This window comes from Schistocerca nitens, chromosome 1 (assembly GCF_023898315.1).
Source record: "Schistocerca nitens isolate TAMUIC-IGC-003100 chromosome 1, iqSchNite1.1, whole genome shotgun sequence".
Lineage (NCBI taxonomy): Eukaryota > Metazoa > Arthropoda > Insecta > Orthoptera > Acrididae > Schistocerca > Schistocerca nitens.
In genome coordinates, this window is record NC_064614.1 from 964,357,559 (window position 1) to 964,371,554 (window position 13,996).

The 13,996-nt window shown below is 38.6% G+C and overlaps 1 protein-coding gene across 3 annotated transcripts in view; it reads left to right on the forward strand.

Annotated features, from left to right (window-relative positions):
* LOC126194907 (uncharacterized) overlaps positions 1 to 13,996 on the forward strand; it is a 75,488-nt gene that overhangs the window by 46,496 nt on the left and 14,996 nt on the right. The window contains exon 2 of one of the 3 annotated variants that reach the window (XM_049933282.1): positions 4,090 to 4,266. The exons of the other annotated variants lie outside the window; for them this stretch is intronic. Coding sequence (XP_049789239.1) covers positions 4,090 to 4,266 — 177 coding nt within the window. The remainder of the gene's footprint in view (positions 1 to 4,089; positions 4,267 to 13,996) is intronic. 3 annotated transcript variants of the gene reach the window in all.

Below are 13,996 nucleotides of genomic sequence, written 5' to 3' on the forward strand. Positions count from 1 at the left end.
TAGGCATCTCGCATTGAAGTCCGCGCTAAATTTCGAGCTTCTGTAAAAGATCGCCAATCTTGGGGATTTTGCGTCTGTTTAAATTTGGCATGTTTGTTTCGTTGTTTCTGCAACAGTGTTCTAACTCGTTTTGTGTTCCAATGAGGATCAGCTCCATTGTTTGTTAATTTATTTGGTATTAGTCTCTCAGTTGCTGCCGATACTATTTCTCTGAATCTAAGCCACATCTGATTTCACTTATATTATTAATTTGGAATGAGTGGAGATTGTCTTTTAGGAAGGCGTCAAGTGAATTTTTATCTGCTTTTTTGAATAGGTATATTTTTTGCTTATTTTTTGAGGATTTGGGGATTACAGTATTCAGTCTCGCTATGACAACTCTGTGTTCACTAATCCCTGAATCGGTTTTGATGCTCATTATTAACTCAGGATAATTTGTTGCTAAGAGGTCAAGTGTGTTTTCACAACCGTTTACTATTCGCATGGGCTCATGAACTAACAGCTCGAAATAATTTTCAGAGAATGCGTTTAGCACAATTTCGGATGATATTTTTTGCGTACCTCCAGAATTAAACATGTATTTTCGCCAACATATTGAGGGTAAATTAAAGTCACCACCAACTATTATCGTATGAGTCGGGTAGTTTGAAATCAAACTCAAGTTTTCTTTGAACCATTCAGCAACTGTATCATCTGAATTGGGAGGTCAGTAAAAGGGCCCAATAATTATTTTATTCTGGTTGCCAACAATAACCTCTGCCCATACTAACTCACAGGAAGTATCTACTTCAATTTCGCGTCAAGATAAACTAATTCTGACAGCAACAAACATGCCACCACCAACCGTGTTTAGCCTATCCTTTCGGAACACCATTAGGTTCTTCGCAAAAATTTTGGCTGAGCTTATATCTGGCTTTAGCCAGCTTTCAGTGCCTATAACAATTTGCTTTCTATTAGCGCTTGGAGGTCTGGTACTTTCCCAACACAGCTATGACAATTTACAACTGTTATACCAATGGTTCCTGTATCTATGTTCTTCCTGTGTTTAGCCTGCGCCCTTTGTGACTGAAGCCTTTCTTGTGTTTTCCCAAGAGCCTCTAACCTGTGCTACCTGTGTAGCCGCCTCCTGCATATAGTGGATACCAGACCTATTCAGCGGAACCCGAAACCCAACCATCCTTTGGCACAAGTCGAGGAATCTGCAGCCTATACGGTTGCAGAACCGTCTGAGCCTCTGATTCAGACCCTCCACTCGGCTCTGCGCCAGAGGTCCGCAATTGGTCCTGTCGACTGAACTACAAATGGTCAGCTCTGCTATCATCTTGCAAGCAAGACTGGCAGCCTTTACCACTTCTGTTAGCCGCTCGAATCCAGAGAGAATCTTTTCTGATCCAAAGTGACACACATCATTGGTACCGACGTGAGCAACCATCTGGCTGCATCCTGTGCTCTTCATGGCATCTGGGAGGACCCTTTCCACACCTGGAATGACTCCACCCGGTACACATACGGAGTGCACATTCGTTTTCTTACCCTTCTTGTCCACCAAGTCCCTAAGGGGCCCCATAATGCACCTAACGTTGGAGCTTCCAACTACCAATAATCCTGTCCTCTGCAATTGCCTGGATCTTGCAGGCTGAGTGGTTTCCTCTGAAACAGGACAGGCGACAGCATCTGGCTCAGTGACAGTGTCAACCACAGACAGCACCTAGAACCTGTTTGTCAGACAAACTGGGGAGGCTTTATGTGCAGCCGCCTGGGAAGTCTTTAGCCACCTGCTTCGCCCCGGGGCGACCTCCCACTCGACCACAGGTGAAGGGTCAGCCTCAGTGTGAGGAGTAACTGGGTTGGCCACCTGTGAGGACCGATTGGAGGACTCTGACTTGCTGGACGTCCATTGGATCCCCACGGTTGGCCCACAACAGTGGTGCCCATCCTCTGCAGCCTCAAACTGTGTAACTGAAGCCATCACAGCCTGAAGCTGAGAGCGAAGTGTCACCAACTCCGCTCACATCCACACACAACAATCACAGTACCTGTCCATACTAAAGACCATGGAAAACTAAACTTTGAGATAAATGGACTATCGGCATGTGCTGCGCAACTCTACTCTAGACCCTGACGGAAACACATGAAATGTGTCTAGTAGCACTCAGGTGAAACTAAATAATTTGCCCTGATTAGGAACTTGTAATATCACACAAAACTGGTTTACTTTCCGAAGCAAACAAAAATGCGACAACTGTGGCTATTAGATATTAAATTTACACACAGAAACTCAAGAAACTAAACTATTAAAGCACACAGGTGATACAATAAAATTTGCTCCTGGTTAGGAACTCGTAAATTACACAAAAGCGGTTACTTCCCTGTTGCTGCGTCTGTCTCGGTCGGCTACTGCTGCCTGACTGACTGACTCTTAATTCTTATTATGCATCCATGCAACCTTTTCACATATATCACCTGAGAACAGGTGACAGCTCCACTGATGCACTGTGTACGTGATACTAGCACCATCTGCAAGTGTGCATATCACACACAATTCCATGACTTCTGTCGCCTCAGTGTGTATCATTAAAATCCTCCTCAGTCTGTGCTTTCCTCTTTGATCCATATCCTGCATACTTGTCATTTGTACTGTATAATATGATTCTTACAAATTGCAGATCATATTATGGTTATAAAATATAAATAAGACTGAATGCAGTGCTGTAAAAACTGCATCAATCAAAAAATTATATAAAACTGGCCTTTTCCGCTTTCAATATAGTTACCATTAATAGATACACACTAGTCCTATCTTTTCACTCAGTTCAAAACCCACATTTAAGACCTCCACTATACTACATCAGTAGTCATATTATCATGCTTTGAGTTCATTTTTGACATCTGGAAAGTCAGAGAAAGGAGAATAAAATAAAATAAATGTGACATCACCAGGGCTTATTGTGGGAAGGGGCTATAACAATGTACTTGTTTACCTAAAAGCTCATGACACTTGTCACCTTTTGAGGCCATAGATTGTAATGGAAGAGATTCTGCTTGCTGCCAAGAGCTTTCATTTTTTGGCAGTAATTTTTCATTAATTGCTGAATGATAAGTTTTGTACCAAACTGCATGCTTTTTCTGACCTGCAAATTTGTGAATGCTCTTGTTTTTGGGTGGGATTGTCCATTTTCCCAGTCCTGGGTCATAATAGCCAATGTATGACATGGCCAAAGTGATACTGGTTTTCAACTGATCACCACCTTGTTTCTTAATGTACTGTTTCCAGAAGTTGAAAACATCAATGCAGCTATGTTTTTGCTAGAGGACTCAGCAGTCTGGGAATCAGGGACCACACTGTTCTAATTACCATTTCGAATAATGTGAGAACTTCTCACTGATGCATACAACAGTTTTTATTAGGCTTCCCTCATTACTTCTTGTGATTCTCTCATCTTGTTTTTAATATGCAGCATGAGCTTAGAACATTGATCTTGCATTTCTGTACACCACAGACTTTAACATTCCTCAAACTACAGCCATCTTTAAGACATTACTGATAATACTGGTAACTTCAACAAATAATGTCTGTTTTAACTAAACAGTCTTCTCAGTTACATTTAATTTTCATCATGCAGTTTTTTGTCTCTCCTGATACAGGGTTTAGGGTGGCTTTTCCTTATTTGTACAGTCGTTTATATTTTCTCATTTATATTGTCTTGCTTCCTGTGTGTGCTATTTTCCCCAAACAAATGCACTGCACACAATCCATGCTTCATTGCATACTCTACAAGATGCTCTACAGTTTATTGCTATGTATATTAACTGCTCGCTGTTCTATTGCATTTATAAAAGTGGTAGAAGAAGAGGACCTGGTAGATAGACTCTGAACTTGATATAAACTTTCTGACAGAGTCAAAGGTTTTGTCTCTCTTAGTGTGTTTCTGAGTCTGTTAACTCTGCTGCTTTTATTTTCCCTGACTTTTATAGCAACTGGTTTGTATGCAGTCCCACACAATGTGTATTTGCATATTAATCTTCTATGTTAGCATGACCCCATCAGTTAAAGTTATACCTGTTTAACAAATTTTTATATTATTATAGGTCTTAGACGACAGAAATATTCGCCGACAATTTTGTGCAAGCAACTCTCGTTCTGGTACTTCAGTAAGACCGCATACTTGCAGTGTTCCACTGTTACTGGAGGATGGCTGGAATATAATACAAATAAATCTAGCTGAATTCACACAAAAAGCATTTGGAACAAGCTATAAGGAAACTGTAAGGATTCAGATACATTCAAATTGCCGATTAAGGCGAATATATTTCTGTGATAGAATATATTCTGATGAAGAGCTAAAAAGGCATAACTGGAGTTACTAATGAGAAGTGCGGAAATAAAAAATGATGCTTCTGTGAAAACTTTACTGTAAATTTCAATGAATTTCAATGAATTATTTGAAACAGAATTATTTTGGATTTCAATGTGTGAAAAAGTGTAACCATATCAGTTGCCTTGAGGGTGTAGCTTGTAGTACCTAAAATTGGTTTTCTGAAATTTTTTATGAAGAAAATGAAAAATACAACAAATAAACTGCTTTTATAAATGAACTGCTTAAGTATTTCTTGTGTATCTGTAGTATTGTCAAATTATGTCTTTCTTAATGAGAAAATAAATATTGCATCTCTCGCTGTATATAACTGTCAAAGCACTAACAGTATGTAATTTGCTGTCAACTGTTTGAGGATGTGTTGTGCCATAGAGCAGTGGGCCCAAATTGAGTATTTATGCGGTCCTCAGTCATGTTTTATAAAAATATACATCAAGCAGCTAACAGCCAAATCCAAAAACATCAAGTAAAAGATCATCTTTAAATTATAGTTTTCCTGTTCAGTAACAAACAAAAATACTAACAGAGACAGTACTGTCTAGATATGCATAATTTTAATTGACGTTGGTGAAATTGGAAGTGAACTAAGTGAAGTTGGCATCTTGCCTCAGGAGTAGAGGGGATAGTGGCACTGCCACTGCCGGCTTAGAGGATTTGTAAGAGGGAATGCTTTCTCGTTTATTGTAAGTTCTGACAAATCAGCTGTGATGGTATAAATTTTGACACTGAAGTAGCAGGGACTCAAGAATGCTTATTATGATCATCTTTGTTTGTAGCAGTGAATGTGAAATTAAATGGAGGCTGTTGTAATACAGTGCATTGAGAAGCAGAAAACTTGATATTCAAAACATTTAGCAAACATTTTTAATCATGTATCATATTAACGAAAAAGATTAGAGATTAACATACTGATGACGTCGGGATCATTAGAGACAGAGGGTAAGCTCAAATTAAGGAAGGATGGGGAAGGATATTGGCCATGCCATTTCACAAGAACCAACTGGCATTTGCCACGAGCAGTTTAGAGAAGTCTTGGAAAAACTTCATGTGAAGGCCAGATAGGGGTTTGAACCGTGATCCTCCCGAGTGCGAGTCCAATCTGCTAACCACTGGTGTCTCATATTGCATAATGCATTTAAGTATAAGTACAGTTACTGTTATTAACCAGTTAATAATCCACTCACAAAGAGAATAAAACAGTACTGCATCAGTCAATTACAGTGTCACAAATCTGGGATCATGGAGGGTGGCTGCAATCTTAAACAAAAGAGTCAACAGAAAGTGTACTGAATGGCGCTGACTTTTACTGATCAGTACTTAAGCGGCCATCTTATCACACCATTACTATAGCTGGTCTGTTGCGGGCTCATAACATACCAATTTACAGAAGTTATCAATTATAAGATCTGTACATATGTCCAAGGGTTGCCCTAAAATGTCAGGTTTGGCCCTTGAGCAAAAAAGTTTGACAACCACTGCTATAAAGTGTATCTGAAGAAAGTTAATGTTAAATGAAGACTGTCTAATGGCTTTGTTTGTACTGGATGAGTAAGACTTGGTGAATCAAGGTGCTCCTAGAATTTGTGGCTGGGTTAAAACCAGGTGAGATAAAAAGTGTGGTCTTTCAGGGTTCAGTGTTGAATCTCATTGTAACACACTGTACTTCAGAGACTCATTCTTTACACTCTTTTTAGATTTCTTAGGTACTTGTTTGTATAGCTTATTAGCTTTGTGATGTATATATTTGCTGTTACCCGGGGCTGTGCTTGCATATCAGTAGTGTTATTATGATGAGTGATGGCGAGTAAGCAAGCTAGTGATTTGTAAATGTCTGTTCGTATAGTGTTGTAGAGATGTGTGTGTATATGTATAAAAAGTATGCAGTGCAGCTATGTAAGTAGATAATGAATGTGTTTCTATTACTTCGTCATATCTCAAATATGAAAGCATGCATTATATTTTCTAACTACGTTTAAAAAATGCCTCGGTTCATTACATTTCTACAGAAATAGAGTTTTTGGAGGTTTTACTGGCTCACAGACTACTGAAAGTGAGATTGTCACCATAGCAACATATGCCAACAGTTTCTTCTTTCCATTGCAATGCATTACATTGCCTATATTTTTGATCTGTTCCCTTAAGATGACTGTTCAGTGATTAACATAGTCACTTGATGGATCATAAGCAAATGCAACCTCACTAAAAGCTTCCCATGCTCTACATGTAAAAGTACAATGTCTTTCTGTTTGTCATACATCCCTTTCTGTAGTCATTTTGTTCCTCCATGAGGAGGGTGTCAGCTACGTATTGTTAATAATTCTAGCTTGGAGTTCGTAAGAAGCATTGAGTAGGTTTTATTCTTCTTTGGTTCTCAGAGACATTTCTTCCTGCTTTTTTGTAGAATGGTGTCACCTCCACTGTCTTCAAAGATTCAAGTGCCACCCTCATCTCTCAGCATTCATTCAAGAGCCTCATTCATAATATGAATTCTCTGTATTTAAGGAGTTTAAGTTGATTCCATCATATCCTGCAGCTTTTCTGTTTTTCAACTGTCTAAGGACCTCCTGTATCACGTGTAGTATGATGTCATCCCCCTGGTCCCATCTGTCCTTTGAAGTTGTTATATCTTCAACTTTGTCATCTTTTCGAGTCCATAGTTCTTCGTAGTTCTTGTAGCATCCCTTTCTTGCTTGTTAAGTCATTTGATGAGTTTATAGGGCATCTCTTGTCTGCCATGCACATAATTTTCTGTTGTTGAATTAAATTGGTCCTATTATTCTTGATGAGCTTTCCTCATTCCTATTTTTGGTGAAGTTGCATTTTTCTGCATGTATTGGTTGTGTCTCATCATGTAGATTCATTAGGTAAGCTTTTAGTTTTTCTTTAATTGTATTCTCTATTTCATCATTTCGTATTCTGAAACATTTCTTTTTTTGTGGATTTGTTCTTTTTCTGTATACCTTCCATTGCTGTTCTGTTAATGCATGACTTGATATTTCCCATTCTGTGTTTACATTATTTTGTGTAATTTTGTTATGTAGATATTGTGCAATTTATTGTTGGTACTTACATTTTATACTGTTATCTTATAACAGATACTCCTCCTTTGATGTTGTGTAATTTACATACCTGTTTCTTCTGTCTGGTTGACAGGTTTGTTTTTGCTATAACAAAATAGTGGTCTGAATTAAGATTGTGTGCTCTTTGGTGGACTCTTACATCTTGGACAAGTGATCTAAGTTTTCAGTTAAATATACAATTATCAATAAAAGACCCATGACCTCTTGCACTCCTTGTATATTTATAAATGTCTTTTTTCCTAAAGAATGTGTTGGTAATTTTCATATTGTTGAATGAAAGTTGCAAAATGTTTTAGTTCTTGTCCATTATCATTATTTATTGTATGTGCTCTCTGTATGTTCCTCCAATTCCAAGTCTTGGTGTCTCCCCCATACTTCCATTCAAGTCTCCTCTTATTAGCAAGTGGTCAGATTTACTTTCGTCTATCTACTTTTGTAAATTCAGTGATGTAGGAAAAGACAGATTGCTACTTACCATAAACAAGACACATCAAGTTGCAGACAGGCACAATTAAAAAACTCTTACATAAAGCTTTCAGCCACAGCCTTCATTAGTAAAAGAGAGATACACACATCATTTACACACACACAAGCAAGCACACCTAACGCACAGACGACCGCCAACTCCAGCATCTCGGGCCGGAATGCCATGCAGTTAGAAATTGAAGAGACATTTCTCAAGGTTTTAATAGACTTATCCTCCAGCAGGAGCCAGATTCTTCAAGACCATACCAGCCTTGCCCCCCCCCCCCCCCTCCATTTACCTAGATATAAAAAGATTTATTTTCAGTTCCAATCATAAACTTTTATTGCTGTAGTCAGTTTTAACTAATTCATCACAGAGCAACTCATATTGTGACTCTTCATTGATCTGGGAATGTAGTCATCACTAATCTTTTACAGCTGCTGGTCAGTTGTGAGAAGTTTAATATTATTAGCTCTGCCTGTTGCATCCATTATAAAAAGAAGGTCACTGAGAAATGGCTACTACTAAAATTACAATTAATGAGGAACTGAAAATAGGAAAGAAGCATGGTCGTATGGAAAATTGGAAAGAAGCATGGCCATATTAGATTTTGAAGTCAAAAGTTCCTCATTTAGAAGCTACGAGCATTCTGCATTGTAATATTGTATAGCTTGAAGGCAAATTATCTAACAACTCACATAATCTGAGTATTACTTTGTGACCATGAATAATCCCAATCATTCAGATGAAAAGTAAGATTTGCATTACATATTTGTCTCTGTCTCTGCTACCTCTCTTGTTGCCCCTTTCTGGTCTTCTATTCCTCACAAGTGGACCATTTAATTTTTGTCTCCTACAGCACACCTTAGGCTTGCTTATACAATTAGCATGTTATTCTACTTTATCTTTTCCTATTCCCATATTCCCCCCTTTCCCTGAAACTGGTGGTGGTGTTCTTAAGTGCCTACCTATTTTACCTTCCTCCTTATTTTACTTTTTACATTAATCAGCGTTTGTTCATTCATCGCAGAAACTTCTCATGCATTTCATTTTTACTTCTCAAATTTTGTTGTATTCTGTATGCCAAGTTCTTAGTGTTGATAGCTATAATCTTTGCTCTGCCACCTTAACACAGTTTAATCTCTTGTTAACATCTGAATAACTGATAATCTTTAATTGTCAGTTTCCTGTAATACATTTTCTTTCGCTTTTACTTTACGATAAGATGTTGATTTAGGAAAACCAAGCTTTTGCTTTGTTCCATCGGTTTTCTTTATCCTGCTTGCTGATTTGGAAACAATATTTTAGAATAGCTGAGTGTTAAAGTTGATCCTCTTCATGTTTTAAAATTATGTTTCTAGTTGTTATTTTCTTTGTTTGAACCTGCATCGTTTCCATATATATACCGTGTTGGTCCAGTGTCTCCATAGTAGGAAATGGTACTGATAAGTTGATCTCCACTCATGATTTAATGAACGTGACAGCTCCAGTTGCAGTTGAGGTTATTGTCAATCATTCAGATATGTATACAAAAGGAGCTTACCAATTTTCACAGTGGTTACCATCGAAAGGCTGGTGAATGAATACAGGAGCTACTACACCCTCTGTAGTGCCACACATACTTTATTACATGGAAAATAAGGACACATTGTAATGACTTGATACTTCTGAGTACGTCTTATATCATTGCTTTATTAGCTCGCTAATATCAACATATCACTAGTTATTAAAAATTATATTTGCTGATGTTTTTAGAAACATTCACATTGAAGTTTGCGTATCATTTACATGCCTTAATACATAGTTGTCATATAATTACATTCTCAACATCACTGCTCAACTGATGGCGGACTGCCATTTCAAAAACAAACTACCAAAGCCTGTCACCAGGTTGCATATTTGTATGGTTGGTTTTGTTAAAAAGTGCACATTAAAAATGAATGGACAAATTAATAACAAAAATAATATTAGAAAAAATGTAAGGATAGTAGGAGCAAGTGCGTATAAAGATAAAACAATAGCCAGAAGTGTATAAATAAAAGTACATCAATAAATCACGTAATTTATATGAGGGCTGATGGAAAGGTGATGAAGGGAGGACAGGGAGGAGAATACTGGGAAAGTCACAAAGCAAATGTAATTCAGACAGGTTAGAGCCAATAACATAGAGCATTCTTGATTCTCTGTAGAAGAAATCAACTTAAATTGGAGTGGGAAGAGGGAGGAGGAGAGGCATCAGGTATGGGGAGAAGTATCTTCATTGAATCAGAATGCTACTGCACTAACAAAATTTACAAAACAATATAATCTAAAATAGTTATGTAGTACATGATTTGTAAATATCATTAAAAATGCAGACATTATTAAGCGTTTTTCTTGATTTAATTGCCATCTCACCAACAATGTTAATATACAGGATGGATATAATTAAACTTTCGCTACTTGAGTCAGTGTAGATGGAAAACTATGTACTGTATGGGTACCCACATTTAATAGGAATATGTTCAGATGGTGTGCTGCATGTGCTACAGGATATGCATTGTTAGTAATGTGTGTCCTGACGTACGGTTAGTTATTGGTATTGCTACGGTGATGTAGGGTTGAGACACAAGCAAGCATCATTGTGCATTACAGTTACAGACAGTTAACATGGTTCTGGACGAGGTGGAAAGGCCTTTACTTGTAAAGCTGTTTTTTTTTTTAAACAGTGGCAGTGATGCTGCTGCTCTTTGTGAGTTATTGATTAATTAAGCAGAAGTCCTCTTTCCACAGTGGGACTGAAGAACATGGGAGTCCGAATTAACTGTCGATTTAGTAATTGCTCCTGGGAGAGGCCAACAGCCAATTGTACCACAAATTGTTGAAGAAGACAAATTCATTATGGGCAGCAGATCTTTGAGATTGTAAGTCCTGTATTATCTGGGTGTGTCAGCTTCTTGGTTTTAGATATTTGCCTTGAAGCGACTGTTCTTTAGCATCCAAAATACCTAGGGATCACAATAAATAGGACACTGTCTTTGAAGGAGCACTTGACACAAACTTCTGCTGAGCTCAAAAGCCAAAACAACTTTCACCATAAGCTCTGAGCACTCGTTAGGTATTGTCAGCAGCAGAGTATTGTGCGCTTGTCTGCCATAGTAGTCCACACGTAAAAAAGATAGACATACACTTTAATGAGACTATACATATTGTTAGTAGGTCAATACAATTGACTCCCACATACCGGTTAGCTGTCTTGAGCCACATTCTACCACCTGATATCAGGCGGAAGAGTGCTCAACTGCAGTGAATACCAGAAGATTGCTGAAAACAGTGACCTCCCAATATTGAACAGTGTATTATGTGCAGAACAAGAAAGACTAAGACAAAGCCCAAGACATCCACTCTCGTAACAGACAGGACTCTCATGGAAACTGAATTCAGTACCATTGATGAACAGAAGTACTGCTGGAAACAGAACTGTCCTCCACAATGCCTGAAATTGCCTTGCATCCAAAGAAACCCCCTGGATTCAATAAGGCTCGGGCAGTTTGAACTACCCCAAACTAAGTCCGAACGGACCATGGCAGATGCGCAGACACTCTCTATGACTGGGGCAAATCATCATCATTGTGTGACTGTAGTGGGGAATGATAATTGCTCATGTCATATTCACGTGTCACACAGGTGCCTGTAAAGGTCATTTCACGGATTTGCTGATAGCAACGAATGATGTGATAAAGTACATAAAAGATCTTGATATCTGTATATAGCTGTTGTCATTTGCGTTATTTTATGCTAGAGAGCAGTGTTTAAATGTTGACATGTAGTAGTTTTGTATATGTATTGCCTTACGATAAATAAATAATGTTGAAGAAGTTACTTTGGCTTAGAATGCTGGATCAATGTGGTATCTTCAAGCAGTGTATGAGCTGTGTCATGACAGCTGAACATTCCATGGTCCATCATCATTTTGGGCAGCAGTAGAGCAATCTCTAGTGCAGTGTGGATGCAGATGGTCATCACATAGAGCAACATTGTAACCTGTAATGTAAACATGGTATACAATTAACAAATGTTACCCTCTTATATGAAAATGAAAATCTGATTCTTTCAATGGTTTATTCATTATTTCTCTTCTGCATGTCCTTACAAATGTTTCCACAAAGTTTCATTGTTCTACAACCATGTTTGTCAAGTGGTGAAAGTTTAATTAAAACCTCCCTGTACAATACATAAATTTAGAGATATTTCTAAAAATGTTTACAATAAAGCAGTAATGAAAAATACTTAATGTTGAACAAGTCCTGTACTATAGAACATATATGTACAAGAAATTATATGTATTTATGAAATCTTGAAAAGTATTGGCAACATTAAAAACATTGCTAGATTTGTTTGAGTCCACAAAGGCACATCATATTTCATCAGTAATCCAAGAGGCTAAAAGTCTGAGGGGTGTGCTAAATGTGGGTGTAGCTGAAAGCTGTGATATATCAGCATGGTGCCATGAGCTGTAAATGTTGGTCATCTCCGGACAGTTCTGGTGACGTCTGGTGTCCATCTTGGGACTCTTCTAAGGGTATGAGCCCAAACCTCTGTACACAGCAAACAGCGGCATTGATGAGCAGACTGGCAAGGGCATATTGTGTAGGCCTCAGAGGGTCCGGTGTCACCGCTGCTTTAATTCTGCCAAAGTGCATCCCAGTATCGATGTGGTCCCCTAGGAGCCCAGGTTATGGATTATAATCTTAGTCTTGGGTGCAACTGGCGGTGTCCTCTGCATCTGTATCCTAAAGGTGTGGACAAACTACTTGGTTTCACTGCTGGAGACTGGGTGGTATAGTGTTGTTATCAGGAACATTACAAGGCAGAACATATTGTGCGAAAATTGAGGGCCATTGTCCGAAATGATTGTTTTTGGACTCCTTTTAGTGGCAAATATTTTCTGTAAGCCACATATTGTCTCTCTTGCTATGATATTTGACATTTGAACTACTTAAAGGCTCTTGGAAGAGTCCATGACAGTGGCTCACATCTGTTTAAGGAAGGAGCTGGCAAAAGTTCACTTGGATGTGTTCTCAGCTGCACTGTGGCAGTCTTGGGTGCAACTGGCAGTGTCCTCTGCATCTGTATCCTAAAGGTGTGGACAAACTACTTGGTTTCACTGCTGGAGACTGGGTGGTATAGTGTTGTTATCAGGAACATTACAAGGCAGAACATATTGTCCGAAAATTGAGGGCCATTGTCCGAAATGATTGTTTTTGGACTCCTTTTAGTGGCAAATATTTTCTGTAAGCCACATATTGTCTCTCTTGCTATGATATTTGACATTTGAACTACTTAAAGGCTCTTGGAAGAGTCCATGACAGTGGCTCACATCTGTTTAAGGAAGGAGCTGGCAAAAGTTCACTTGGATGCGTTCTCAGCTGCACTGTGGCATTGGCCAGGCACAGAACCATTGAGGGGGTGCTTATAGGGATAAAACACAGCACACACATCTTGCAGGAGAAGGCTGTCTTCTTGATATCCTGCATAATGATGGGCCAGTAGGTGTGCTGCCTTGTAAGCATCTTCAAGAGTGTTATCCCCTAGTGGTGAGCATGGAGGAAATTTACGACACACTGATGCAGTGGTGGCTGGATGACCATCTGGCAGCAATTGTCGCCTTATACCAGTATCAGTACTCCAGTGCCATCTGGATCCTGTTTTTTTGGGAAAAATATGTGCTGAGTTCTGGAAGGGAGCGGGGTGAGCGGTGCTCTGAACCTTGGCAAATGTATTTCACAGGTTGTTTGAGTCTATGGTCCTCAGTTGTATCCTTTGTGATTATGGATGCATGGCAGGAAACTCTCATAGGCAGTTTTGTGAGACATCATCTATTTGGAAGCACACCATTTTCTAAAGATCAAATGGGGAATCTAGTCCCGAAGATCAAATGAGGAATCTAGTCCCATAAGTAGTTTAAACTGGGCATCAGCATTAGCCTGTTGTGCAGTCCACTGATAGAAAAATTAAATAATTGTAATTTCTGAGGAAGAGGAACCCGAAATTTTAAACATTTTGCCATTTTTTCAGGAAGGTGGTTGTTAGGG